Source organism: Ursus maritimus, unplaced genomic scaffold (assembly GCF_017311325.1).
Source record: "Ursus maritimus isolate PB19 unplaced genomic scaffold, ASM1731132v1 scaffold_30, whole genome shotgun sequence".
NCBI classification, from domain to species: Eukaryota; Metazoa; Chordata; class Mammalia; order Carnivora; family Ursidae; genus Ursus; species Ursus maritimus.
This window is the reverse complement of record NW_024425564.1, coordinates 15,120,793-15,144,972: the sequence shown is the minus strand read 5'-3', so window position 1 is coordinate 15,144,972 and position 24,180 is coordinate 15,120,793. Positions and strand designations below refer to the sequence as shown.

General features: G+C 48.0%; 1 protein-coding gene across 2 annotated transcripts in view; it reads left to right on the top strand.

The window, feature by feature from the left end:
* SLC22A23 (solute carrier family 22 member 23) overlaps window positions 1-24,180 on the top strand; it is a 174,155-nt gene that overhangs the window by 30,024 nt on the left and 119,951 nt on the right. For both annotated transcript variants that reach the window (XM_040645011.1, XM_040645012.1), the window contains exons 2-3: window positions 7,684-7,787; window positions 13,517-13,671. In XM_040645011.1, the coding sequence (XP_040500945.1) occupies window positions 7,684-7,787; window positions 13,517-13,671 (259 nt within the window). The remainder of the gene's footprint in view (window positions 1-7,683; window positions 7,788-13,516; window positions 13,672-24,180) is intronic.

Here is a 24,180-nt window from a genome sequence, read left to right as displayed (position 1 = left end):
GGGGAAGGTGGCAGAAGAATGCTGACCCGATATTTCTCTAAATTCCTGCAACTCAGGAGGTTTAAGCTTCTGAAATTTTAAGTGGCATTATTCCCTTTGTAGTTCTGAGCAGAAATGTTTCCTTTTATCTCAACTGACTGTCCTCAAGTTTAGAACAGAGGACTTGCAGAGGGATCAGTGAAAGCATGTGGTTTCTAACAGAGCCAGCTCAAAGGGGGATCTCCACTACAGGAGATGAGACTTGGGGAAATTTTTCTTTTTCCCATTTCTAAGAAACGTTTTTTTGCTTTAGTCAATGAACATTAACATAAGTAAACTTAAGGCCCTGAAGATCTGGTTTCTTTCAAATCAGGTTCCAAACAAGCTCCCTCTAGGCTTAAGTTCTTAGATTGTGTTAAAATGCATATCCTTGAAAAGGCGGCAAGGTTTTTGGGTGTTATTTTTAATTTTTAATGCACTGTGCGCATGTGTATTTACCTGTATTTTTTCTCTCATAAGTTTCATAGATTAATTGTAGAAAGTTTGAAAAAGTCAAGAAAAATAGGAAATCAGAAATAAAACTCAGTCTTGGGGAGCCTGGGTAGCTCAGTCGGTTAAGGGGCCGACTCTTGCTTTTGGCTCAGGTCATGACCTCAGGGTCCTGAGATCGAGTCCCCAGTCAGGCTCCATGCTCAGCGGACAGTCGGCTTGAGATTCTCTTTCTCCCTCTCCATCTGTCTCCCCCTAATCACTCTCTCCCTCTGTCAAATAAGTGAATTAAAAAAAAGAAAGAAAGAAAGAAAGAAAAGAAAACACCTCTCTTTAAAAATAAATAAATAAGAATAAAACTCAGTTTTAATTCAACCCTCCAGAGATCATCACTTTCAATAGTTTGGAATACCGTCTAATCATTCCCCCTATATACGTAAATATCTCTTCTATTTACTGTTTGTTTGTTTTTTTATTCTGAGGTTTTCTCAAACCATTACATGATGAGCGTTTTTTTTAATCATTAGTCTCCAAAGGCAACTTTTGTTTTAATTGGAGTAGCGTTGACATACAGTGTGCTGTTAGTTTCAGGAGTACAACATAGTGATCCGGCGAGTCTGCGCGTTACTCAGTGCTCATCACCGTAAGTGCAGTTGCCATCTGTCATCATACACCATTATTACAATATTATTGGCTGTTTTCCTCGTTCCCATGACTTATTTACTTTCTTCCTGGAAGTTCGTACCTCTTAATCCCCGTCACTTATTTCACCATCCCCCACCCCGTCCCCTCTGGCCCCCACCAGTTTGTTCTCTGTATTTATGAGTCTGTTTCTGTGTGTGTTCATTCATCTCTTTTCTATTTAGATTCCACATATAAGTGAAATTGTAGGGTATTTTTCTTTGTCTGACTTATTTCACGCGGTATGAGATCCTCCAGGCCCATCTATGTTGTCACAAATGGCAAGATCTCATTTTTTTTGGTCGTTGAGTAATATTTCATTGTGTATCAAAAGCAAAACTTTTAATGGCTGTTTGGTATCACTGCGCAGAGAGTTAAGTTCCCACTTTTTATTCTTAGAAGTGCACAACCAGTGAACATCCTTGCACTGGGACCTCTGTGGGCGTCTCTGATGATTTCCTTGGGAGAAAGTTCCAAGAAAGGGAATTGCTGGGATGGCAGGTGTACGCGGTTTGAAGCAATGGGATGTGTATTGTTCTAGTGCCTTCCAGAGACACAGTGTCTAGTTTACACTCCTAGCACAGACCTGTACCTCTGTGTTTCTCCTGCATCTTTGGGAAATTAAAAAAAAAAAATTGGCGGGGGGAGTATTGTGCTTGGATGTTCATTAGTAGAATTGAGTATTTCCCAAGTGTTCTTTAACCATTTGTTTCATATTTTGTTAACTGGATGCTTTACCCATTTCTGGTTGGAGTATTATTCTATATTGTTATGTAAATTTTCATTAAGTATCCAGAATATTAACTCTTTGGATATTGTAGGGGAGTAAAAAACCCTTTTCCTTCTACCCTCCTAGGTTTTGTGGCTGGGGCCCTGGAAATTAGACTGACAAAAGGTAGATTAACAGGAGAAAAACCGAGTTTATTAACATATGCAAGGCGCACACACAGAAGAAACTCAGCGAGGAGGAACCGAAGGGGTGTTAGAATTTGGGCTTATCCAACATCACAAAGAACAGGAAATTTGTAGAGATGTGACAAGACAAAGGAGGACAGGTTTTGGCTTGGGAGGGGTGCAAATGTGGGAAAATGAATACGTGGGGAAACGAATGGAAGGAAGGGTGATTTTAGTAAGTTTTGTTTGCAGACCCATCTCTGTGCAGACTTTCCGTCTTCTTCACAGCCATAAAACTTCCCCAGGAGAGGGGATTTGTGGCAGTCCCCGTCTCAGAAGTTTCTACTTTTCAGTCCGATGCGAGAAGCTCTGAGAAGGCTTCTTTCTGTTCATGTAGGTTCTCATTTGCCTTCAGCTCAAAATAAGCCTTATGCCAAAGTGGCATATTCGGGGTGGCATACTCTGATTCCCTACAATGTATTTAACAAATGTAGAGCTTCATAAAATTGTTTATGGTCTTTTTAGTGCATGGAAGTTTTTTGGGGTTTTTGTTTTGTTTTTTTAGAGCGCGCGTGCTCCTGGGAGGGGGCAGAGGGCGGGAGAGAGAGAATCTTAATCTGATGTGGGGGCTCCATCTCATGGCCCTGAGATCATACCTGACCCCAAATCAAGAGTCAGACACTTAACTGACTGAGCCACCACCCAGGCACCCCTAATGCATGGAAGTTTCAAATAATGAGTGAAATAAATCATTTAAGCAATAATTTACATAACTTAAATAATAATTTAAATGAAGAGTAATTAAGTAGGAAGAGTTAAACTCTTACTAGATTATAAAATCTACCAGTTTTTTCCTTAGGTAGTCTTTTTTTTCCCCCCTCAGTTTTTTTCTTTAGGGATTTCATCTCCACAGTTTGGACCAGTAATCTGTTTTCTTCCAATATTATTATGTTCTTGTTTTACATTTACTTTATCATAGGATTTATTATTACTGAAAATAACATTGTTTTCCTTATGTCTCATTTGTTTTTCATCTTCTTTAGAAATTTCATCAGTTTCCTTGATGAGTATTTTTCTACTCGGCCAAGTCAAGCAGTTAGATCATTCCTTTGAAAATAATGTAAATTTTATTTCTTTTCTTTTAGCTTATCCTGAAAACATATAGGTAGAAAGATAGTCTGCCAGATTTTCCATAACCTCTGCCTTTTTTTTTTTTTTTTTTTTTTTGGAAACATGTGCTGCTAAAATTGGGACCACTTTTTAGGGGCATCTGTCTCACTGTTTAGTCCTGGCTGTCAGGTGTCATGTGGTATCACCAAAGAATGTCGCTGGTCTCGGAACAATGGCAAAGACAGCAAGCCTAAGATTATGAAATGGGGCCATAACTTTAGCGCTTTTCTGGTTGTGTCACCCCTGCTGATGAAGTGTTAAAATGCTTAATTAGAGGATTGTTTTCGTTGTACTGTAGGGAATGGATTCGAGGGAGGCCAGAGTTAATGCATGGAGAGGCTTGGATTCGCTCAGGAAGAGAGGCTGGCAGGGCCTACATCCTGCTCTCACCCTGCAAGCTCCATCCCAAGGAAGTTGAATCAGGAACTAGGGTTCAACTTGCAGAGAACAGGAACCACTCTAGGTATTTAAGGAGCTAGGGATTGAATACGGGGAAACAGTATTCACTAAATTGCAGGAGCAGCTGTAGGCCGGGCCTCCAGAAGGAGTCCTAGAACAACTCCCTAGAGCTAGCGTGTGTTCGGGGAATCACGTCACAGTGAGGAGGCCAGGGAGTCAGGAGGTCACTGTCCAACCGCTGGCTCAGGATTACAGCTGAGCCACCCCCAGAGCAGTGTCAGAGCGGAACAGCCAAGGGAATGTCCCATGTATTCCCCACTGCACAGCCTTCCCAACTCACGTCATCCCAAAACGTAGATCTAGGTTACGTGCTGGAAGTTATCTTGGGGTGTGCAGCTGACTGTCAGAACCTAAATCACATTCGAAACCTTACCTGGAAGGGAGTCCGCAAATGGTTTGCTTCTAGCCTCCAGCTCCCACTGCAGGAACACGCACCGGGATGCTGAGGGCCCCCCTACCGCGTCCCCGTTAAGTCAGGTTGGAAGTCAGGTTGCCTGCAGCTGGAGTGCGGGGGCGGGTGCAGGATACGTTGGAAAGGGAGAATCCTCTGGATCTGGTGGTTGATTTGATGGTGTGCAAAGGGTGGAGAGGCAAGCGGAATGCCAGAGACAAAGCCCATTGTACATTTTAGATTTTTAAAAGTCTCTCAGTCCTTGCCTAGCGAAATGACCAATGGCTCTATCTTACCGAGAGTGGTGCGAACAAATTTCAAGAGTGAGGGTGATCTCCAAGCTTCCTCCTACTTCTGAAATTCTTTCGGAGATGCGACTGTGTCTGAACATATTTTGTCTTCCAGTTCATGTTTGTCAATACGAGAAGTCGTCCAGAAGTCAAAGTCAAACAAAGGGGTGCCCCCAGCCCCACCCTCCCTGGCTTCTGGAATGTGCATCCAGGGTGGTGGTACAGACAGATCCCCAGGCACGAGGAACCTTATTTTGGGAAGCCTAGGGTTAGTTTGCTTGTTGACTCAGAGATGTTGTCTATTCTTGTGCTGAAGGGAGGCGGTGGAGGCCCCAGCTGGCTGCCCTGTCCTGGGCTCCCCGGCCCCCTCCCCCAGGCTGAGAACAGCAGTGCTTGCCGAGGCTTCAGGCCACCCTTCCTTTCCTTGCTGGCCGTCAGAGCAGTTCTGTCTCTCTCATCTGTTTGTGTTGTTTCCCCCGCACTCCAGCATTGCTAACTGATAGAAGTTGTGCGTGGAGGTGACCACGGGATGTCTTATTAGGGAGCAGCTAGATTGAGTTGTGGCTGCCCAAGTTCGGGTATGGGTTTTGCTCACATGGCTGAGCTCGCAACAGTGTCGGCGTTTCCCCCCATCTCCCTGAATGCTTTTACTGAAATCTCTTGTCTCCTGGCCCTCTCATCTAAGCCTAATGTGCTCTTTTGCATCACTTAAAACCTCAAATAAACTCATCGGTGGGAAGTCTGGGTGGAGATGTGAGCGAGTGGTTCTCTCCCCCCAGCCAGCAGCTGGTGGCCTCCTCCTCGGCAGCAAGCCAGGGACCAGGTCCCTCTCTTGCCAAGAATGTGCCAGGTTGGGGCGCCCGGGTGGCTCAGTCATGAAGCGTCTGCCTTCGGCTCAGGTCATGATCCCAGGATCCTGGGATCGAGCCCCACATCAGGCTCCCTGCTCAGCGGAAAGCCTGCTTCTCCCTCTCCCTCTGCTTGTGTTCCCTCTCTCGCTGTGTCTCTCTCTCTGTCAAATAAATAAAATCTTTAAAACAAAAACAAAACAAAAGAATGTGCCCAGCTGAGGCTCAGAATTGGGATAGTAATGAGCCCAGGTGTTGGTGTTGTAAACTCCTCTTCAGATTAGCCAGCTGTCCAGAGATGCAGCTCTCACTCTCGGAACAGATTCCTTTGTGGGCAGGGTCCTGTGCTGGGCAGAGAGGAGAGAAATCGATCCAGAAACAGCTTCAGAATGTATACACCTAGCAGGGGACACAGAAAAGACACACGCAGTTAGTTGTGATGCTGTGACCCCCGTGAGAAGGTAGGACCTGTATTTCTGAAGCTGGGTTGCACCTTGAAAGGTGTTTTTTTTTATTAAAAATATATTTACTCCTAGAAACAATATGGAGATGAGTGTTGGTTCTCCAGACTTGCCTCCACAAGCCCACCAACGATCTGGGTTTTACAGTCCTGCGTTCGCATCCTGCTCGTGGTGAGTGGGTTGAACCCCAGCCCAGGACCGCAAAACTCATTCATCATCTTCAGAATGACAGGGACACGGCAGGACAGGGCTGGCCCCTGGTTCTCAGACTGGAGTGGGCATCAGAATCACCTGGAAGGCTTGCAGACAGCACTCCGGGAGTTCTCACTCAGCGGGCCTGGGGGGGGGGGGCAAGCACATGTATTTCTAGCATGTTCCCGGGTGAGGCCGCTGGAGCATGTTTTGAGGACCACGGGAGTAGACACAGAAGAAGATTCACTCTGAAGAACTCCTGTGTCTGAATGCTTAATGATGGGATTCTGTGCAAACCAGCAGTGCCCCGCTCCCCAAACCCATGAATAAATCTTGATGAGAACCGCACCCAAACCATCCACAGCTGACAAGGCCCCGTGCCATCTGTGCCTCCCTTTCTTCCTGAGCCTGGCCTTGGATATCACTCTGGAAGCAGATGGGTAGAGGAGTAAGTTACTCTCCCCAGGTCTCTGGAACCTGGAAAGTCAAACATGCCTTGGGGACATCAGTGAGCAAATGCGTGTCCTAGGGAGTCCCGGGAACTGTGGCAGGCGGCTGTCCTCGGGCTTTGTCCAGTCCACGTGCATCCCTCTGCAGGGACAGGTGCAGAAGTGTGGCTTTTCCCAAAGCCTGTTGAAGTCAAGACCCACAGCTAAGGGCTCCCCAGGGTCGGGGGGCTCCATCAGGCTGACCAGAAGTTTGGAAACGGAGGGCAGGACCAGAGCTAACAATGCCCTATAAGGATCCCCTGCATTATACTCTGGGTCTCAAGATGGACAGACAAGGGGCAGGGGGACGTATTGAGTAAGACAAAGCTGAGATCCTGTTCTGATGTTTCCAGCTCCCCTGCCTCGTTGTGCATATCTCCATCTCCTCTGAAGTTCTTTCGCTGCTTCTTTCTACCAGAAGGAGGGCATCCGATGGGGTGATATGGGGCGGGGGGGGGGGCTGCAGTCTTCACAGCGTCACCAGCAGAGACCCTGCCGGTTTGCTTCCGAAGCCTGGATGTAAGCTGTTTGTAGCCTTGGGCCCCGTGTCCTCATATGTCTGCCACTTGGACACACATCGCTTCCAGGGAACAAATGTGGGTTTGTCTCCTGCTTCTGCAAAAGGACAACAAACACTTGGAGACTTGTTTTATTTTTTTATTAAACAATAAAACTGAATTGTGAAAAGAGTCTAAATGTCGTATTCACGAATCGATAGGCTCTCCCTCCGGGTGCAGCAGACAGTGTGAGAATGGAATAAGGGGAAGCATGAGGGACATTTACAAGAGAGGGAAAAAAGAATGCTTCGTCAGTTGATATTTCAACATTAAGTATTAACCCTGTTTTTAAGACTACTTACAAAGTAGGGGGGAGGTCTTGGGGATGGAAACACAAAAGTTGCTTTTAATCACCTCGTGTCATGATCCCCTGTGCCAGAAGTTCGCAGGGTCTTCCCTTCTCCAGACGGGTGACAGTTCTGTGGGCGAGAAGGGGTGCTGGCCGTGAGGACTGCCAGGCCTCCTTGGCTGCTTCCTCTCCCTCAGGTTACGGTCCCTGTGGTAGCTGGTGTAGAAGAACCCACGCCCCCCACATTTCCTGGGGTGCCCCTTGCAGTCTTTTGTAATCTGTCCCGGACTAAAATGTTACACTGCCTTTTGTGGGCAAATTCTATTTCCCGTTGGATTTTCAAACCCATGGAAGGGAGGTCTTCATGGTACGTGTGACCTGGTGCTACAGATGGGGTCCCGATCCTTACTGTGGTGATTGTATTGCCCTTGTGATTAACTACACCTGGCTGTGTATATGTTTTCTCTGATTTATTTTCTATTTGCCCCTCTCTAGTGGGATCTTGTGTGTGATAATGCCTGGAAGGTCCATATCGCTAAGTTCTCCTTACTGGTTGGATTAATCTTTGGCTACCTAATAACTGGATGCATTGCTGACTGGTGAGTACCCATGTGCCTGCTGCACGAACCTTTGGAAGCCACTGCAAGCCTTTGCTGGCTAAAGAAGAGTGGTCAGTGTTAGCTTACTGGTACCGAGGCCTTTCTCAGCCTGGTGTTGGGCTGGCACGGAGGGCCGAAGCCATCACCTGGAGAATTCAGAACTAAAAGGATTGGCCAGTGCATATAACCGACCCTTTTGAAGGGAGAATTTAAATTCATTGCAATTTTCCAGCTGCTAGAATCTAGGAACACCTGCATGCCACCCACAGCCCCATCAGCTCCTGATGTTCACTGTGTTTAGTTGGGAAGAGCTTGAGCGCATAGGTTCAAGGCTCTGTGGGCTGGCTCTGAGGACGTAGATATATAAGATGCCTCAAAAAATGGGGAGAGGAGGAGCTAGAGACTACCTGCGAGAACAGAATGAGTAGAGCCGTGCCAACGGGCATCTCAAAACACCACAGAGAGAGGCACAGTCCTGCAGTTGGCTTGGCCAGGAGGCACCTCCGTAGGGCCCATGGGGAGCTGGACCTTGGAAAGTGGGTGGCATTTGGATGACGGATGGGCACTGCAGGCAGAGGGAGGGTGGTGGCCAGAGGTGAGAATGAATGTGCTTTCCTTGGGTGGGCAAGGAGTTCTGAGTGCCTGGAGCAAAGCGTGTGGTTCGTGATAAAGTGATCAGGTGAGGAGGATGGAGGGGGTAGCGAAGAGAATTCTGGTAACAGTAATGATGACGATGATGGCAACAGTATTGGCAGCTACCCTTACTGATGGATTACTGTTGCCAGGCACCGTGCTGAACATTTCCCCACATTAAAATATCCCATCCTCACAGCACCCCTGGTAAGTCGGTACTATTTATTATCTGTTTACAGTGGAAAAACAGAAGCACAGTAGTCTGAGTAAAATCCCCAGGTTCACTCAGCTGCTAAGTTGGAGAGCCCAGATTTGAACCGAAGCCCGGTGGCTCCAGAGCCCGCCTCTTCCTGAGTGTGCGACAGCCCCCTGTGTTCACGAGGGTCGCAGCGAGCACACATCTGAGCAGGGAGGCAAGGGCCCAGCATTGACGGGGTTTTCCAGTAACAGGGCTGCTCAAGGAGAAGGATATGGGGTAGCCGTCCCCCCTCCCTCACCTTGACATTCTTTTATCTTTAAAGGCACTTTTTATGAATAAGGACGTCTTGAACCCAATGACGTCATAAGGGTCAAGAGTGATATGGAGCAAACTCCTTACATCTGTGGCTTTGCCCTGCATTGCCCCCTGTTCCCTGGTTAGCTGACAAAGCTGGTTGAGGCACTCCAGTAAGAGCCTGGAGGGGGGCTGTGGGGCCCAGAGGGGTTCTGAAACCACTCTCAAGTTCTGGAAATTTCTTTCCCAAAAGCAAGCATCTATTTGGGAGTTGCTTTGCATTCACAAGTAAGTGATTTCCTGTGTGTTCAGAATTTGCTTAATCATCATTTGTGAATGCTTCTGAAGGACACGTTTCCTGGGAGCAGTGAAGAGAAGCTGTCAGTGACCTCTGAAAACCTATACTAGGGCCCCCGGAGGGGTTTTTTTGGCAAGGGGTCAGGGGTTGAAGTGGGGAAGTGTAGGGTTTTTTTAAACCAAATCCTTGAGCGTATAGGTTTTCAGAGAAAACCATACTAGTCTGAAACATACTCTAATCCCAATATTTTAACCACGAGGACTTTTGTTTCCCAGTATTCTGCATTGAAATAGGTTAGGAAGATATACAAATATAATCCATGTCAGTTCTTTCTAAAAAATGCAGACTTGGCCGAAGTTTGAGCGTCCTTATTCTGCAATACCCTCCGGAAAGATAATAAGGACTTCTATGAATGAATCAGTCTATGATGGCTTAAGCTGCTTAGAAGTTGTTTTTTTGTGTGTGATTTCTTACTTCTTGCACGTGTCTGCTGTTTGGCACCCCTGATCACACACTAGGCCTGGGGACAAAAGGCAGAGGATTTGGAGGTCTTCCTTTGCAAGCAACCAGAGCCTGGTGTTGCCAAGCCGCGCCTCTGCAGTCCCCTTTCCACGGTCCGTGGTGAGGGGGCAGGGGGTGCCTGCAGAGGCAGGGCCGGCTGCTCTGTGCTGTGGTTTCTGAGCACCTTGAGCGGACTTCAGTTCCAGTTTGAAAGTCTGGTGTTTTCCACCCTTTCTGTATTCATATATTTTTGGCCGTTTACTCCTTGCTAGAGACGTGCCAAAAGGGAAATAAGCACATTTAGAGGGAACTCCAGACTTCACAGCTGTTGGCACCCGTTTCGTGGCCTCATGGGGAAGTTGATCAGGTCATAGGTTAAACTTTCTAAGACTGAAGTCAGCACAGAATGAAACTTCAGTAAGAACACTTTTTCATTTTATTTAATTTTTAAAAATTAATCTCTACACCCAACTCAGGACCCTGAGGTCGACAGTCTCATGCTCTACCGGCTGAGCCAGCCAGGGGCCCCAGGACACTTTTTTCTTTTAAAAGTTCCTGTTTTCCACCCAAGTCTTGTTTGGGGACCTACAGTACGTACTGTCCTATAACGTGCTAGCGTAGACGTTTGCGAGGGAGCAGCCCCATCCATGCTCTTGCTGGATGAGCTCCCTTCCCTCCGTTATTGGTTCTGTTGCTGGAAGTTGTGCGTCTCTCCCTCCAGGAGCCCTCTGCACCCTCTCCAGCTGGCCCCGGGCCCTGGCCTTTCAAGGCTGCACCAAAGGACCCCTTGCCCTCTAGCTCCTGGCTGAGGCTGGCCATGGGGCGGGAACACCAGCTGGAGGTCTGAGAGAGAGACCAGAGTAAGGGGGGGGGGGACACGTTTTTGTCCCCAGCTGGGTCTCTGCAGGGCTGCCAGGGGCTGGCTGCCTCCTGTTAGGGGCCCCTCCACACAGGGCCTCTCTCTCTCCGTTCCAAGACCATCCTCCCCACTTCTGCTGCCAGCCCCAAGGTTTCTCTCACAGCTTGCCCAGCCTTTTGCAAACAATCCCTTTACTAAAATCTCCTCAAATCACCCTTTTTGCGTGGGGCATCTGTTTCTCATTGAGACCCGGTATTATTTCCCTGTGGCTGCTGTGACGAATTACCGCACACACGGTGGCTTAAGTTAATTAAAATTCTGTAGTTCACACGGGGCTAAAATCAAGGTGCCGCCAGGGTTGTATTTCTGGAGGCTCCAGGAAGAAGTCCTTTTGCTCACTTTTTCCAGCTTCCAGCGACTGCCCACATTCCTTGGCTCATGGTCTCTTTCCTGGCCTCAAAGCCGGCAGTGACAGGTCCTGCTCACGCCACCTTCTCTCTGCTCCCTGCAGCCACAAGAGGTTCTCCACGTGCTTAGACTGGATCCACCTGAATTATCACCTGGTCTCGGGGTCTTTAACCTTAGTTGCATCTGCAGAGCCCCTTGCTTCCATGAAAGGTAACATAGTCACAGGTTCAGGTAGGACAGAGACAACCTCGAGAGCCACTCTTCTGCCCCCTTTAGATCCCACCTCAGCGTTAATGGACCTAGGAGTGTGGTTTTGTCAGTCATCTCTGGGGGATTCCACTCTGGAGGAAGCCAGCTCACATTAAGACTCCAGTGATCCTAACATTTGTTGAGCACTTACTAAATCCCCTGCACATATCCACACCTGACACAGTCCCATTCGATTGGCATCAATTGGCGCTTCCAAAGAAAACTCAAGGCTCATTGGAACAAGATTAGTCTTTCCCAAGGTCTTGCAGTGTGTAAGTGGCGAGCCTGTAATTCAGGACTGGGGTGTCTGCTTCTGAAGACCATGCTTGCCCCATAGTTCCTAAAAATAATTTTGACTGACTGAGGTTAGCAACCATTTGGGAGAGAGAGATTTCGAGCAGTTTCTACAAGTTAAAAAAAATAGTAATAATCAAGGATCTTTTCTAAAGTATCAGAACAGGGCAAACCATGTTTGGTGGGCATCCAGGCTGTAGACGCGTAGGAAGGAATCATATGAGGTAAACCTTTAACTGTTTGCTCTGTGGCAGGCATTGTGCCTACAGCCATCATCTCTCTAAATGATCTCAATAATGCTGTGAAGTCAGACCGTTATCCCCATTTAACAGACGAGGGGAAATAACAATGGAGAAGTTAATTCTCGTCTTTGTTTTCAGGAGACCAACTAAGCCATATTCTAAATTTACTTCTTTAAGTGAATTGGGTTTGGAAAAAACTACCTGTAGAGTCTTATGTGACAAGGGATTAATGACCCCAGCACCAGTCCAGGGAAGTAATACCTAAAATCTCTGACAAGAGAGTTGACTCACATTGGCATTGAGTTCATAGTCCTGGCCTCATCTCACTAAGCCCATGTGACTAATGGGGATGGTTAGAAGCCCAAGAAATTATGAATGAAATTGTGCTCTGTAATTCCCTTCCCCAAATTTTCTCGAAATTACATCCATTCCTTTCACAGGACAAAGACATGTGTTACTAAGTATTGCTTTTTTCTTAACAGCTTTATTGAGAGAGAATTTACGTACCATAAAGCTCACCCGTTTTAAGTGTGTAATTCAGTGAGTTTTAGTATGTAGACAGAGTTATAGAACCATCACCACACTCCAAGTTTAAAACATTTCCATCACCTTGAACAGAAATCTTGTATTCGCTTCCCGTCATTCCCTGTTCTAATCCTGAGCCCTAGGCCATGAATCTACTTTCTGTTTTCATTTGGCATGAGAACGACACAAGGATATCTAGGCAAGTTTAAGCCATTCAGCTACTCTTTAGGTGTTTGGGGTATCAGGTGTAGATTTTTTTCCCCTTGACAGATAGTCTACTACTCCAGTTTTTCTGTGAGCTGTCCTTCCAGATCAGGCTGGATTTATTATATTAACTTGTGTGGTGGAGATTTCCCCCCCTAATGAGTTGAAGAAGGAAAAGATGGAGGATACCTTGGGAAGGATGGAGAACCAGTGGCTTCCCGTTCTCTGGGACCACCCCTTCTGTCCTGCCAGCCACGCCTAGAAGGACATCGCCCCCTAGTGGTCACCGATCTCGCACCAGCCCGCTCTGTAAACCGCCAACCTAGCATGTGCGCTGCCCTTTCCAGAAGCACAGTAGGCCAGGTTCTTCCCAAGTCCCTTGCTGTCTGGTGGGCTTCACTTCCAGGTCCACACTCCTTAGTTAAAGTTCAAACTCTCTTAGTTTAGTCTGTGGTCCCGGAAAAAGTATTTCTCATCACGTAGCTGAAATAAATCTGCCGCCGTCAGGTCCTGGACTCTGATAGGCAGCTGGTAGGCAGCGTGGGAGGGCAAGTAGGACTAGTTAACAGCCCAGAGAAAGGAAACGAAGTGACTTGGCTCAGTGTTTGTGTTGACTTTGGAGCCGATTCCAAAGGTCAGCAATTTCTCAAGACATTTTATGCTGGGTGTGTCAAGGTTTGTGTTTGGGGAGTTATTATTGATTTTGTTGCTCTTGCCTTGAATCATCCCCCCCCCCCACGTTCAGAAACAGACTTGCCAACAGGAATTGCGTCCCTGTCTCCATTCTATTCAGTAGCTGTTTTGACCTCTGCCCCATTATGTACAAAGCAAGGGTTTGGGCTGAATCTCCCCGAGGGCCTTTCTACCCTAGATCTACCAAATTGGGTCTGGATACCACAGAGCCTTTTAATCTAGTACTCATTCCACATCTGTGGAGCGCCAGCTGGCTACTGGGGTCAGCATCTAGCATTGCAACCCTGTTTAACGACGCTTCCTAATTTTTTCTCCCCTCTCCGTATGCAGGGTCGGCCGGCGGCCTGTGCTCCTGTTTTCCATCATCTTCATTCTGATCTTTGGACTAACCGTGGCTCTGTCGGTGAATGTCACAATGTTCAGCACCCTCAGGTTCTTTGAAGGATTCTGCCTGGCTGGAATAATTCTTACCTTGTATGCATTACGTAAGTAGGAGCCTTCACGACTGTCTTGAAGATTACCTGGAAGTATTGCTGCAGCCGTGAGGTTATGGGAAGGGTGCTCTGCGTGCTGGCGGTTTGGGATGGCAGTCTTTTGGAAGCACAAGCTTCAGTGGCCTCAACTGTTCCGAAAAGGTTTTCTCAAGCAGTGTCTATCTGCTTGAATGTCTCTATCCTGATTTTCAGCTTGGGCTCAGGGCTCATTGAAGGACATGGAGGGTTTACGTAATTACTTGGAGAAGTAGGGGTCCGCCCACAGCTGATATGGAGGGGCTTTTGCTTTCCTCCAGAATTTTCTGGGTGGACATTCTGCGCACTCCCAAGTCCCGTGCGTAATCGGGCATTGTTGTACTCGATTCCAGAGGAACATACCGAGGACTGCTCCCATTCGATTTGGGCTCAGTGTTCTCATTGCCGCTTTAAGAGTTTTTCTTTTCTTTTTTTTTTTTTTCTCTAAGGTTATGTAGAGTCCAAAGTTACCACATTCTCCTGTGTCCACATGTGGCCTGATGTGGTCTGGACCTGAACCCTCAGCATTGGTACTGGAAGGGCAAATCTCAGCATTTGTTAGTATTTGCTCTTTTTAGGGTAAAGAAAAATTTCCTTCATTGATCTAACACGTGCGTTGACTCTATTAATTTCCTTGTCAGACGTGGTTTTCTCTCACTTCTTTGTAGTTGGCGTTTGCTAAAACAGCCGCAAGCTCACAGGGAGGAGGAAGGTTTAGACCTTGATGTTTTTTACTTATTTTCTGGTTTTATACTTTTTAATTACCTTGTGGAAAGATCTGCCGGGAATAACGTACAACAATGTATAACGCATTTTGCTTGCTTCTTTCCTTTTGACCACTTGGGTAGGGGTCACAGGAAGACAGTGCCCAGTAGTTCTGCTTCTCTTGGATTTTGCATATAGAAGACTGAATTTTTCGGGTAACCTGAATGTTTGTTCCCGATTGTAGAGAATAGAAATAGAATCAATTTGTAACATAGTTTTATAGTCACAAAGGAGGAATGAGCATAGAGAAAGGTGACAGATGTGTTCTTCCAGATCTGCCGCTGGCGGCTCTGTCTTCCTCTTCCAACACTGAGCCCAATTGTACTTTCTTGGAAATCACTGTTTCCAGTTTATTTGCATTTATTTTGGAATCCTTGTGTCGGGCAGGGAGGGGTTCTTTAGGAATATGTGTGTTCCAGGCCAGCGGGTCTGGGTGATGGCTGTTTGGAGGTTTTGTTTCTTTGAACAGATGACACAGGCATCGGGCTTGAATGTTCCAGACAAAATGCCAGAGCGCTTGTTTGGCCTCGCCCCCGCTGTGGTCCGTGCGTCTGGACGAGGTTCTGTGCTCTTTTCTGGAGGGGAGCCCTGGCCGTGCTCTCAGACCCTCGCCTGCCCCCCACATGTGCAGGCATGATGGGTTTTCTCCTCAGCCATTCTTGGGAGGCTCCTGGCTCCCACAGGGTGATGTCAGGCCAGTGCATTCTCGTGGATGCCATTAATGGAGACGGCTCTGCATGCCGACAGAATAGAGTAGCTCCGCTCAGGAGTGTGGCAGGGAGCATTACCTCCATGTCACCAGCCCAGCGCTCCTCAGACTCAGAGGCAGAGTGTCGATGGAAAACCGCCTTGAACAAAGATGGCATACCAGTTTGATCCTGCATGCCAACCACTAGTGGTCTGCCAGAGAACGCAGAGAACACTTCGGAGGACACTTCGGGACTCTCTGGGGGAGAGCACCTGGAGCCCTTGGCCGTGTCTGCCTGAGATGAGGAAGGAGGGTGGGGAGGGCTGCTCGAAGCTGGCACTTGCCATCTCTACACCTCTCCCTGAATTAAGCCAGAGCTGGAGAGAATTTCTCCTGACCTGCATTGTTCCAGCCTCACATAGAACTGTTTCACTGATGTGTGTTGTGACGTCATGCCATCGGCCCTGTGAAACCCGTTGCCGTGCGTACTGTGGGAAAAGCAGCTAAGGATGTGTTTTCAAGAGATTGCATAGCGAGCGCTTTCTACTAGAACATTCTCTGTCAAAGAGCGTGCTTATCCTAGGGAACTGCTTTGCTTTGATCTTGTATGCACAGTCACGTGACCTGGTCATGTGCAAACTTCTTTCTGTAAAGGGCCAGATAGTAAACACTGTAGGTTTTGCAGGTCTCTGCAGCAGCCGCTTGACACTGCCATCATAGGGCGACAAGCAACCATAAATGATACATAAATGAATAGGTGTGCTGTGTTCCAATAAAACTTTACTTAACCGAAACAGGAAGTGGGCCAGGTTTGACCAGTGAGCCATAATGTTTCAGCCACCGATACAAGCAAGTCTCTGTCCTTCCACTGACTTCGACGAAGCTCAGAGGCTTAGAATCTAATCCAGCCACGTGTATGATGAGCCTGACAAGCTGAGCTTTAAATTCCGGCCTCTCTCCTAATTTTATCTGAACTTTCCTCCCTTCATTTCTCCTTCGTCCCATTTTCCTGTTTCCATCATGTAAGTGCTACTTTTTTTGCATGTATTTGTGCCAGGAGCCTTACATTTCTTTCTGAAATAAAGCAGGGCATAAATAAATAATTGTGTTTTCTAAAATTCAGATTACAAGTCAAACATCCTGACAAATATCGTGGCAATGAAAATTTCCAAGTATCAACCAGAGGCGCCCTGTCTGAGTTAATACAGTGTCTGGTAGAGCCTAGTTAGAATCAAGCAAAAGGACGTCAGTGAGTACTTGGAGTTCATTGAGCGAATATTGAAACAATGTAAATTAGGGGGAGGTTGGTGATGGCAGAGGACCTAAGACAGGCAGGGGGAATCAAAAATGGAAATGAAGTTGTAATGGGCAGCTGGGATTGGGGTAGGATATGGGATATACTGGGCTGGGAAAGCCCACCTTTGGCAATTTTAGGCGAAGACAGAGGCTGTTGATGAGAAGTTAAGTGGCAGGCCAATAGAGCAGCCTGCGTCTGAATTTCCAAATTAGTGCACTGACTAGTGTTTTATGCACAGGTAATATAAGCACTTAGTTAAGATTTGGGAACTTGTTTTACTTAAAGGAAAGTATTGATAACCCCGGTCACAGGGTCGAAGTATTTATTGACTCTAAAGAAAAGTTTTTAAACTGGCGGCATTGATTATTTGGAAAATACATTTTTAATGGTCCCGACGTTTTCTCCTCCTTCAGCCATACGGTTTTTTTTATCTCACTTAATGCGTCTGCTGGAAAGGCTTGTACTTTCTCAGAAGAGACCTGGGTATCATTCTTTTTTTAGTCCTGCAGGTGCTTGGCAATGGGAGCAGGGGAAGTAATGATTGGTGCAGCTTTTCTTTCTAGTGTGGCTTGCCGTGAAGGTGGACTCTTGGCTTTGCAAAATGCTGCTGACTTGGAAAAGTATTCAGCTTTATGTGCAAGGCTGCCGGAGGTTTTTTTCCTGCTTTGGAATTTTTCTAAGGTGCATTCCCGCTAAATACGCTCTCCTTTAAACTTGTGTTTCCTTCAAATCATCAAAGGGAGATGTGGTTGTGTAATTAGGACATAAAGTCGAGATTATTGGCATCTCCAGGAATCATCACACAGAGGTAGAGTGCGCGCTCACATGAACAAGAGAGAACCAGCAAAGGTGAATGGCTTTGTGTCTGCCTGGGAGACCATTGGGAGACACTGAAATAATTAAACATACTCCTGCTCCATCAGTCGCTACATTGAATCCCTTTACCTCTGGACCAGGAAAAAAAAAAAGATGGGGGAGAAAATGTCTGCTGGGCAAGAGGGAGGGAACAACAGACCCAGAAAAGAATCAGAGAGTCACATCTCCTTATTTGTTTATGAAAATGAAGTCTTATCAAAGACTAAAGAAATAGTCGCCGTTCAGTACAGGCTGACATGACGTGTTGTGGTATGAATCCTTTCTCCAACGAGAACTCGTAACATCACAGACAGGGAAACACAGCATCGTTTCAGATGTATCTTTCTTCAAAAGAAGCCCATGAGAGATTATTGCTTTTTAAATTAATTTGATGTTAGATGTAGTAAGTCCTACGGGAGAGAGATTTTTTTAATGTAAATAGTTTTTCTAGTTTCTCTCTTCATGTGAGCTCTGTCTTCCCCCTTCCCATCAGTGACAACCTCCCCCCACCAAAACCCCAATTTGAAATAACGAACACTACTTTCTGCTGGCAGAGCCCGTATCTTAGTTACTTTGGGTGCGCGAACATCACTTCTTTGTCCTGTTTTTGGACCCGACAACAGTGAACAATTTCCTTGAAAACTTCTCTCCAAGCTTCACGTTCTCATGGTCATAACCCTCCTTCAACACAGTCAGCCTAAATAACTGGATGAACTGTCCACATAATCAAGCAGTGACCAGAAATGTCACAGGTGACTACGTTCCTGAGTATTTTGCAAAATGAGAAGCCAAGTCTATAACTAGACTCGGAGCAGTCTTGAGTTTGCTCTGGGGGGGTGATGTCTCCGTCTCACACGGCACTGGGCGCCAGCCTCTCGCTGAAGGGGTTGAGGAATTCCTCATGTGTCGGTGTAGGGCGGCTCGTCCTCACTCCGGCACAGATCTCTATAATTTGATGTCTTTCTGAACTCTTACTCCCCGGAACATATGTCAGTCAACTGGGTTGTTAAGTATCAAAGTCATGCTGTACATTAAAAAAAAAGAAAGGAAAAATAAATGGACTGAGCCAGAAGTCCTCCCATCGTGAGTTGCCGAACCGTGGAAAGAAGAGAACGGCGATTACCACTGTCGGGTACAGGTGACTTTCCACTGGCTTGCAGCTCACTTCTTCTGGGGAGCAAATATTTGCCCTGCGTGGGGGCGAAGGGACAATTGCACGTGAATGCGTGCTTGGTCACCGTCGCCTCTCTCTCTCACCTCCCCCGGCCCTCCTATTCCTGGGCCCTCCCCAGAGCAGCACGACGGAGCCAGAACCCCGTTCTTCTGGTGGGACCGGCTCTACTGACACGGCTTTTTCCACCAAGGAAATGAGTCAGAGGTTACCAAAAGCCTTTGACAAACACTTTTTTTTTTTTTTAACAGCTTCAGAAGAATTTGTTTTCTCCAGGTTCAGACTAGAGTAGCTAGGAAATCAGAACAGACTAGGTTTCTGCACCTGTCTTTTTCTTCACTGGAAACTTTCCTCCCCCTGCAGGCAGACGGAAAAGCAAACGGATCGATGTAGAAGCAGAAAAAAAGAAATGAAGTATTTGTCCTGCGCTTCTGTCTTCCCTCTGTCCCACCTCCGAGGAACCGTAGCTGCTGGGATAGCCTGAGTCAGTGTAGAAGGTCCTGGAGAGCGAGCCCCAGTCCCTGGGAGACAGGGTGGCAGGGCGGCCACTCAGGGCCGTGCTTGTCACGGGCCTGCCCCGCAGGGGTGAGTCGTCCAGCAGAGAGCCAGAAAACACCGCAGACAGCTCTTTTTTCTCAACCTTCAAGTAAAAATGAATAAACCTTTCTATCCCTACTTACATGTTAGCCCAAACTTGAGTTTGTACTGAGACTTTTCTCTGAAAAAAAAAAAAAAAAATACAGTGTCTGTATGTCTGAAGAGCGTGTAAGGAGTTCTCGCCTCACTTGCATGTACGGGTTTCTTCCTCAGAGCCGTCACTGAGACCCGCACACCCAGTGTTCCTCGGTCCAGAAGTTAGGGCAAGGCAGCATGTGTATATTGCCTAAGTGTGTAAGTAGGCTTCACGGCACCTATCTTTTTGGATGTTTTAAATTTGCAGGATTGTCCTGTCTCCAAATCAGAGGGAAAAACAGGTATTTTGATATCTGGCATTTTGAAATTGGGTGCCTTTTCCAAGCAGTGGAGGATGTCATAAAAGCTGCGTGTGCATCCTTCAGGACTAGGTCTTTCCCAGACTGGAATTTTAGTGGTTGAAACAAAGTTGTTTCAGTTGAAACAAAGCAGTTCACCACACTAAAGTAGAAAGATCTGGAAATTGGGAGATCTGAGCGATGGTGTGCCCTCTGCCATGGACCGGCTCTGAGTCAGTGACAAATTGCTTTATCTGTAAGCTTCTGTCGCCCCTGGCTCCTAAGTCAGGGCACAGGCTTTCACACTGCGTCCTGTGGCACTGTGTGATCCCTTCCTGGACCCGTTTGTGGGGAACGTGGATGGAAACAACAACAACAAAAAACCCCAGTGGATCCTCTGTGACAGCATTTAATACTGCTGTAACAATACAACAGTAACAACCAAACCAGATGGAAAGCCACTGGTGTCTACGTACCTTCTTTTGAATTCCAAGCTGTATGTCAATGCTGGCGGGGCATGAAACTAGGCAAATGTGTATGGCCTTTGGATTGTGTGACTGTGTCATGCCAGGAAAACTCTGCTTTAGATAGTTTATGTTGTGGGGTTTGGCGACCTTCTTGGAAACACAAGACTACTTTCTCCTCACTCATTCACTTGGGAAATATGCGGGGGCTTACTAGGTGCCCGGTTGCTCCAACTTGAGCCCTTACGGGGCACCGTCAGGTGCTGAGCGCACAAAGGCAGACATAGCTGCCTGCCCTCCGGACACTCAGAGGTTAGTGGGTACGGATGCAGGAACAGGCCCTGGTTGAAGCGAGAGTGTCGGAAAGTGACCCCTGAACCGTGAGTTTGGTAGGGTCAGGGAGAGTGGGTGTTTGCTATTTGCAGGGGTGCTGGGAGGCCAGAGAGCCTAGGACGTGCCAGATACTGTGGTTGGGAAGGACGCTGGGACCGTGCGTGAAGGTCCTATCCTCCATGACCCTAGGACAGCATCAGGCTCGCGAAGGGTCTCAAGCAAAAAAGGCAAATCTTTATGTGCTTTGGGGGATCACTCAGGCTGCGGCAGAGGAGAGCAGACCAGGGGAAAAAGTCAGGCTCAAAGCTGGGAGGCTATTGTAGGATCCAGGTGAGGAAAGAGAAGATTCCGAAGAAGGCCATGGGCACGAGGGAGAAATAAGGAGGTGCAGTCCACAGGCAAGCTGACTGAAGAAGGGGGAGAAGGACGAGGCGGGGACAGGTGACCAGCTTGAATAAGTGGATCGGTTTCCCTCCAACTGGTGGGGCAAGGGATGCAGCCCAGGCGTTCTGATTCCAAGGCCTGTAGATTGTGAGGCTCCTGGCTACTCTCTTCCTCTGGCCGGTTTGCTGGGGGAAGACGACAGCTTCAGTTCAGATATGATGACTTGGTGGTGCCTTGGGGACACCTGAGGGGGTTGATTCCACAGGTGAGTGTCTCTTCAGAAGTTCAGGAGCAAGGTCTGTGTATCCTCAGCATCCTGGTAGCCGTTAAGGGCCACGGAATACCTGAGATCACCCAGAGATTGTGTAACATGAGAAATAAAGGGGCAGAAGCAGAACTAGTTGAGGGAGCTGGGAGGGGGTAGCCTGAGTAGTCAGTGGAAAGTCCAAATAGGCCGATGCCCAGGAGGCTAGGGCAGGGGCCGAGCAGGGTGTCAAATGATGCAAGACCAGGATTGAGAAATGTCCATCGGATGAAGCAACGATTGCCCAGTAGGACAGAGGCAACTAGGGCAAAAGCAACCGTCGTTCAATTTCGTGATTAAAATAATCTGTCTGTTTTCAAGCATCGCTTTTACTTCATGTATTCCGCACAGGAGTACCGTCTTGTCCTGATGTCAAGTATTTGAGAAAGAAAATATTTTTTTTTTATTGTGGTTAAATGTATGTAGCATAAAATTCACTATTTCACCAATAAGTGTACAGTTCAGTGGCTTAAGTACAACCACATTGCTGTGCAAGAAAATACTTTTTTTAACAGTGGTAAACGTTCATCGTAATTGGGTAGAAAAACATTGAATTGGGAGGCAACTCTGTAATGACTATTTTTCCTTGAAGTCACCTGAAACAGTCCGTTTTCACAGCTCAGTAACTGGGCCCTCAGAGCCTCAGTGAATTAGAGATGCGATTTTGTTCTCCCCACACTGAAGGCAGCGTCTGAAGACCGCACTCCCCCTCCTGTTCACACGTGCGCACACGTGTGTGCGAGCATGTGTCAGCAGTGGAAAAGCCCCTGGGAGGGATCCCAGTGTGGGGTGTGAGCCGTGCCCCACCGCTCACCCACTGGGGTCTTGGGCCGCGTACTGAACAACTCAACCCATTTTCTCACACCTGCACTGTGTGGACGGATGAGTGTAATCACCGTCAGTCCAGAGAAATAAATGGTGGGCGCCTTGCTGGGGCACCTGCTTCTTCCGTGTGACAGCCGCCGTTCTGCTGAGGGCAGGCATCCCATACTGAGATAACCAACACTTTTCTCTTCCAGTAGGGCCTTCTCAGGTGAGGGCCCCTCTGAGCTCACAGCAAGCTTGGAAAACTAAGCTAAAGAGGAACTTTGGTCTGGGGCTGGCTACCAGCTTAGCATCCCATAGGAGAATAACTTGGGGGTCGGGGGGGTGGGGGGGTAAGAATCTTCTTCATAATCATTTCTCCTGTGGCTCGTTTAATAAAGTACTTCTCCTGTAACATCCATTCAGAGCTCCACAGACGGCCTTTTAAAGGCCCTAACCACTTTGGGAGTCGAAGAGGATAATAAGCCAAAGGAAAAAATTCTTCTGGACAAATTATACATAGAGACCTTATCTGGTCTGTGGGACATGAGTACCTGAGTATCTAATACCCCACTATTTGTTGAGAAAAGGCACGAAAGTAGAGTGCTGGTAGCCATTTTCAAGATTTATCTTACACATACTCAAAAAAGCTCTCCCTTTCCCTTCCCTAAAAGCGCCTGTATGCATTTTCTCTGCAGTTTTAAATGCTAGCTCAGGAAACTTGCTCGCCGTCCCTTAATGCGGCCGTTGGCCTGCTGTGGTCCCGCTGTTTGCCATGTTCTGCCATGACGTTTCCACACCCCCAAGCAGATACACTTTAGGGCCCAAGGGAGATTCTGGAAGTCTGCCAGGATGGAGCGATCTGTCCCCTGCACAGCATCCTCCTTGCCTTTGGAAGCTGCAAGGTGCTCGTGCCTTTTGAAAGTATATTTGCCCTCCTCCACATCGGGATGATAGCACCTCCCATTTTTGATGCGATTTGTGTGAAAACGGATGCTCCCAGGACAGGTGTGAGTGGGGTAGGAAGAGGAGCTTGGCTGTGAAATGGCACAAGGCATTCTCTTGTTCTTTCCATATGCCTCCTCAGGAGGAAAAGCCGTCCAGCCCCTCCTTCCAGTTGCCAGTCCAAGAACGTACATGACCTGGCCGGTATGTGGGGTGCGATGATGGCCAGCACCTTGTCTTATTTGTTGGTTTTGCTGCCCCTTCTGGAGAAGTGTTCCTGCCACAAGAACGAGCCCCCCCTCCCCCACCCAGCAGCTGGGCCTTCGGGGACCACCTAGGTTTCTGAGGCTGAGCTTGGACGCCCGTTAGGCTCACTCCTGGATTGTGGGGACCCATTCACCTCTTCTCCCTGGACCCCACCGAACTCCGTGGCGGGCGGGCCCTCGCTCCCCCATGTTTGCAGCCCCTGCTGGCCGAGACTCTGGATGTGGTGATTCTCAGGGCAGTTGGACTCTGGGGCCCCTAGGCATCTTCAAAGCTGTGCCCTCTACCCTGATAGAAACCGGTCTCGGGGAGTCCGAGGAGCCAGGGAAGCATGACAGCTGGCCCGGATGCCCCAGAATGAGACCGCGGGGCCACTCCGGGTGGCATTCTCCGGCGGCCGAGCTCGACAGCTCGGGGGCCCCGGTGCGGGGTTCCCTCTGAACCTCCCGTGTGGAGCACAGAGCCGGGGAATGAGGGCTGTCCGATTGAGGACTGTTGTTCTGCTGTTTTCTGTCCCTTCCTCCTTCCGTGGGGCCTTTGATGGTTCTGCTAGAGAAGGGCACTTTGTGTCTTTGTGTCCCACCGGAGTTGGTTCTGCCCGCTCTTCCTGAGAGCTGAAAGGTGCCTGTGTCCCTCCCAACCTGTGCCTTTTGGAAGCATCAAGGCTTGAGTTTTGCTTTGTGCCGGTTCTGGGAGAGGGCTCAGAACTCTCTCCAGGCCTTTGTCAGGATGGGGTGGGGGAGGAATTAGGGCCCTTTCCTTCTGACCCAGCCCCCCTACTCTGTCACAGCAGTTTTACATGAGAAAGAGAGAGCTTTTGCTAGTTCTGGTGCCACTTGGAATTTCTGGCTATTCTTGCCTGACATGTGTGCAATTTCTCAGGCTGGCAGAGCGGTCTCTATATACGAGGCCCTGGGCTCAGATTGTAGATGTGACAAGGGGCTCGAGATGGAGCAGCAGGTGGGGGTACAAACGATCTGCCATGTTGATAAATATTATTGGCGCGTGTGTGTGTGTGTGTGTGTGTGTGTGTGTGTGTGTTGGGGAGGGCATGTGACTGCCCTTCCTTTGTATATGGGAGGTGATACTGGGAGACCCCTGGCCCTTGGGCCTGGTCATTTGCTCACTGTTTTGCTGGCCTCAATGCTTGAAGCATGATTTTGTCTGGTTTCTCAGATCTTACTCCCTCACTCGGATGGATGGATGGATGGATGGATGGATGGATGGATGGATGGATGGA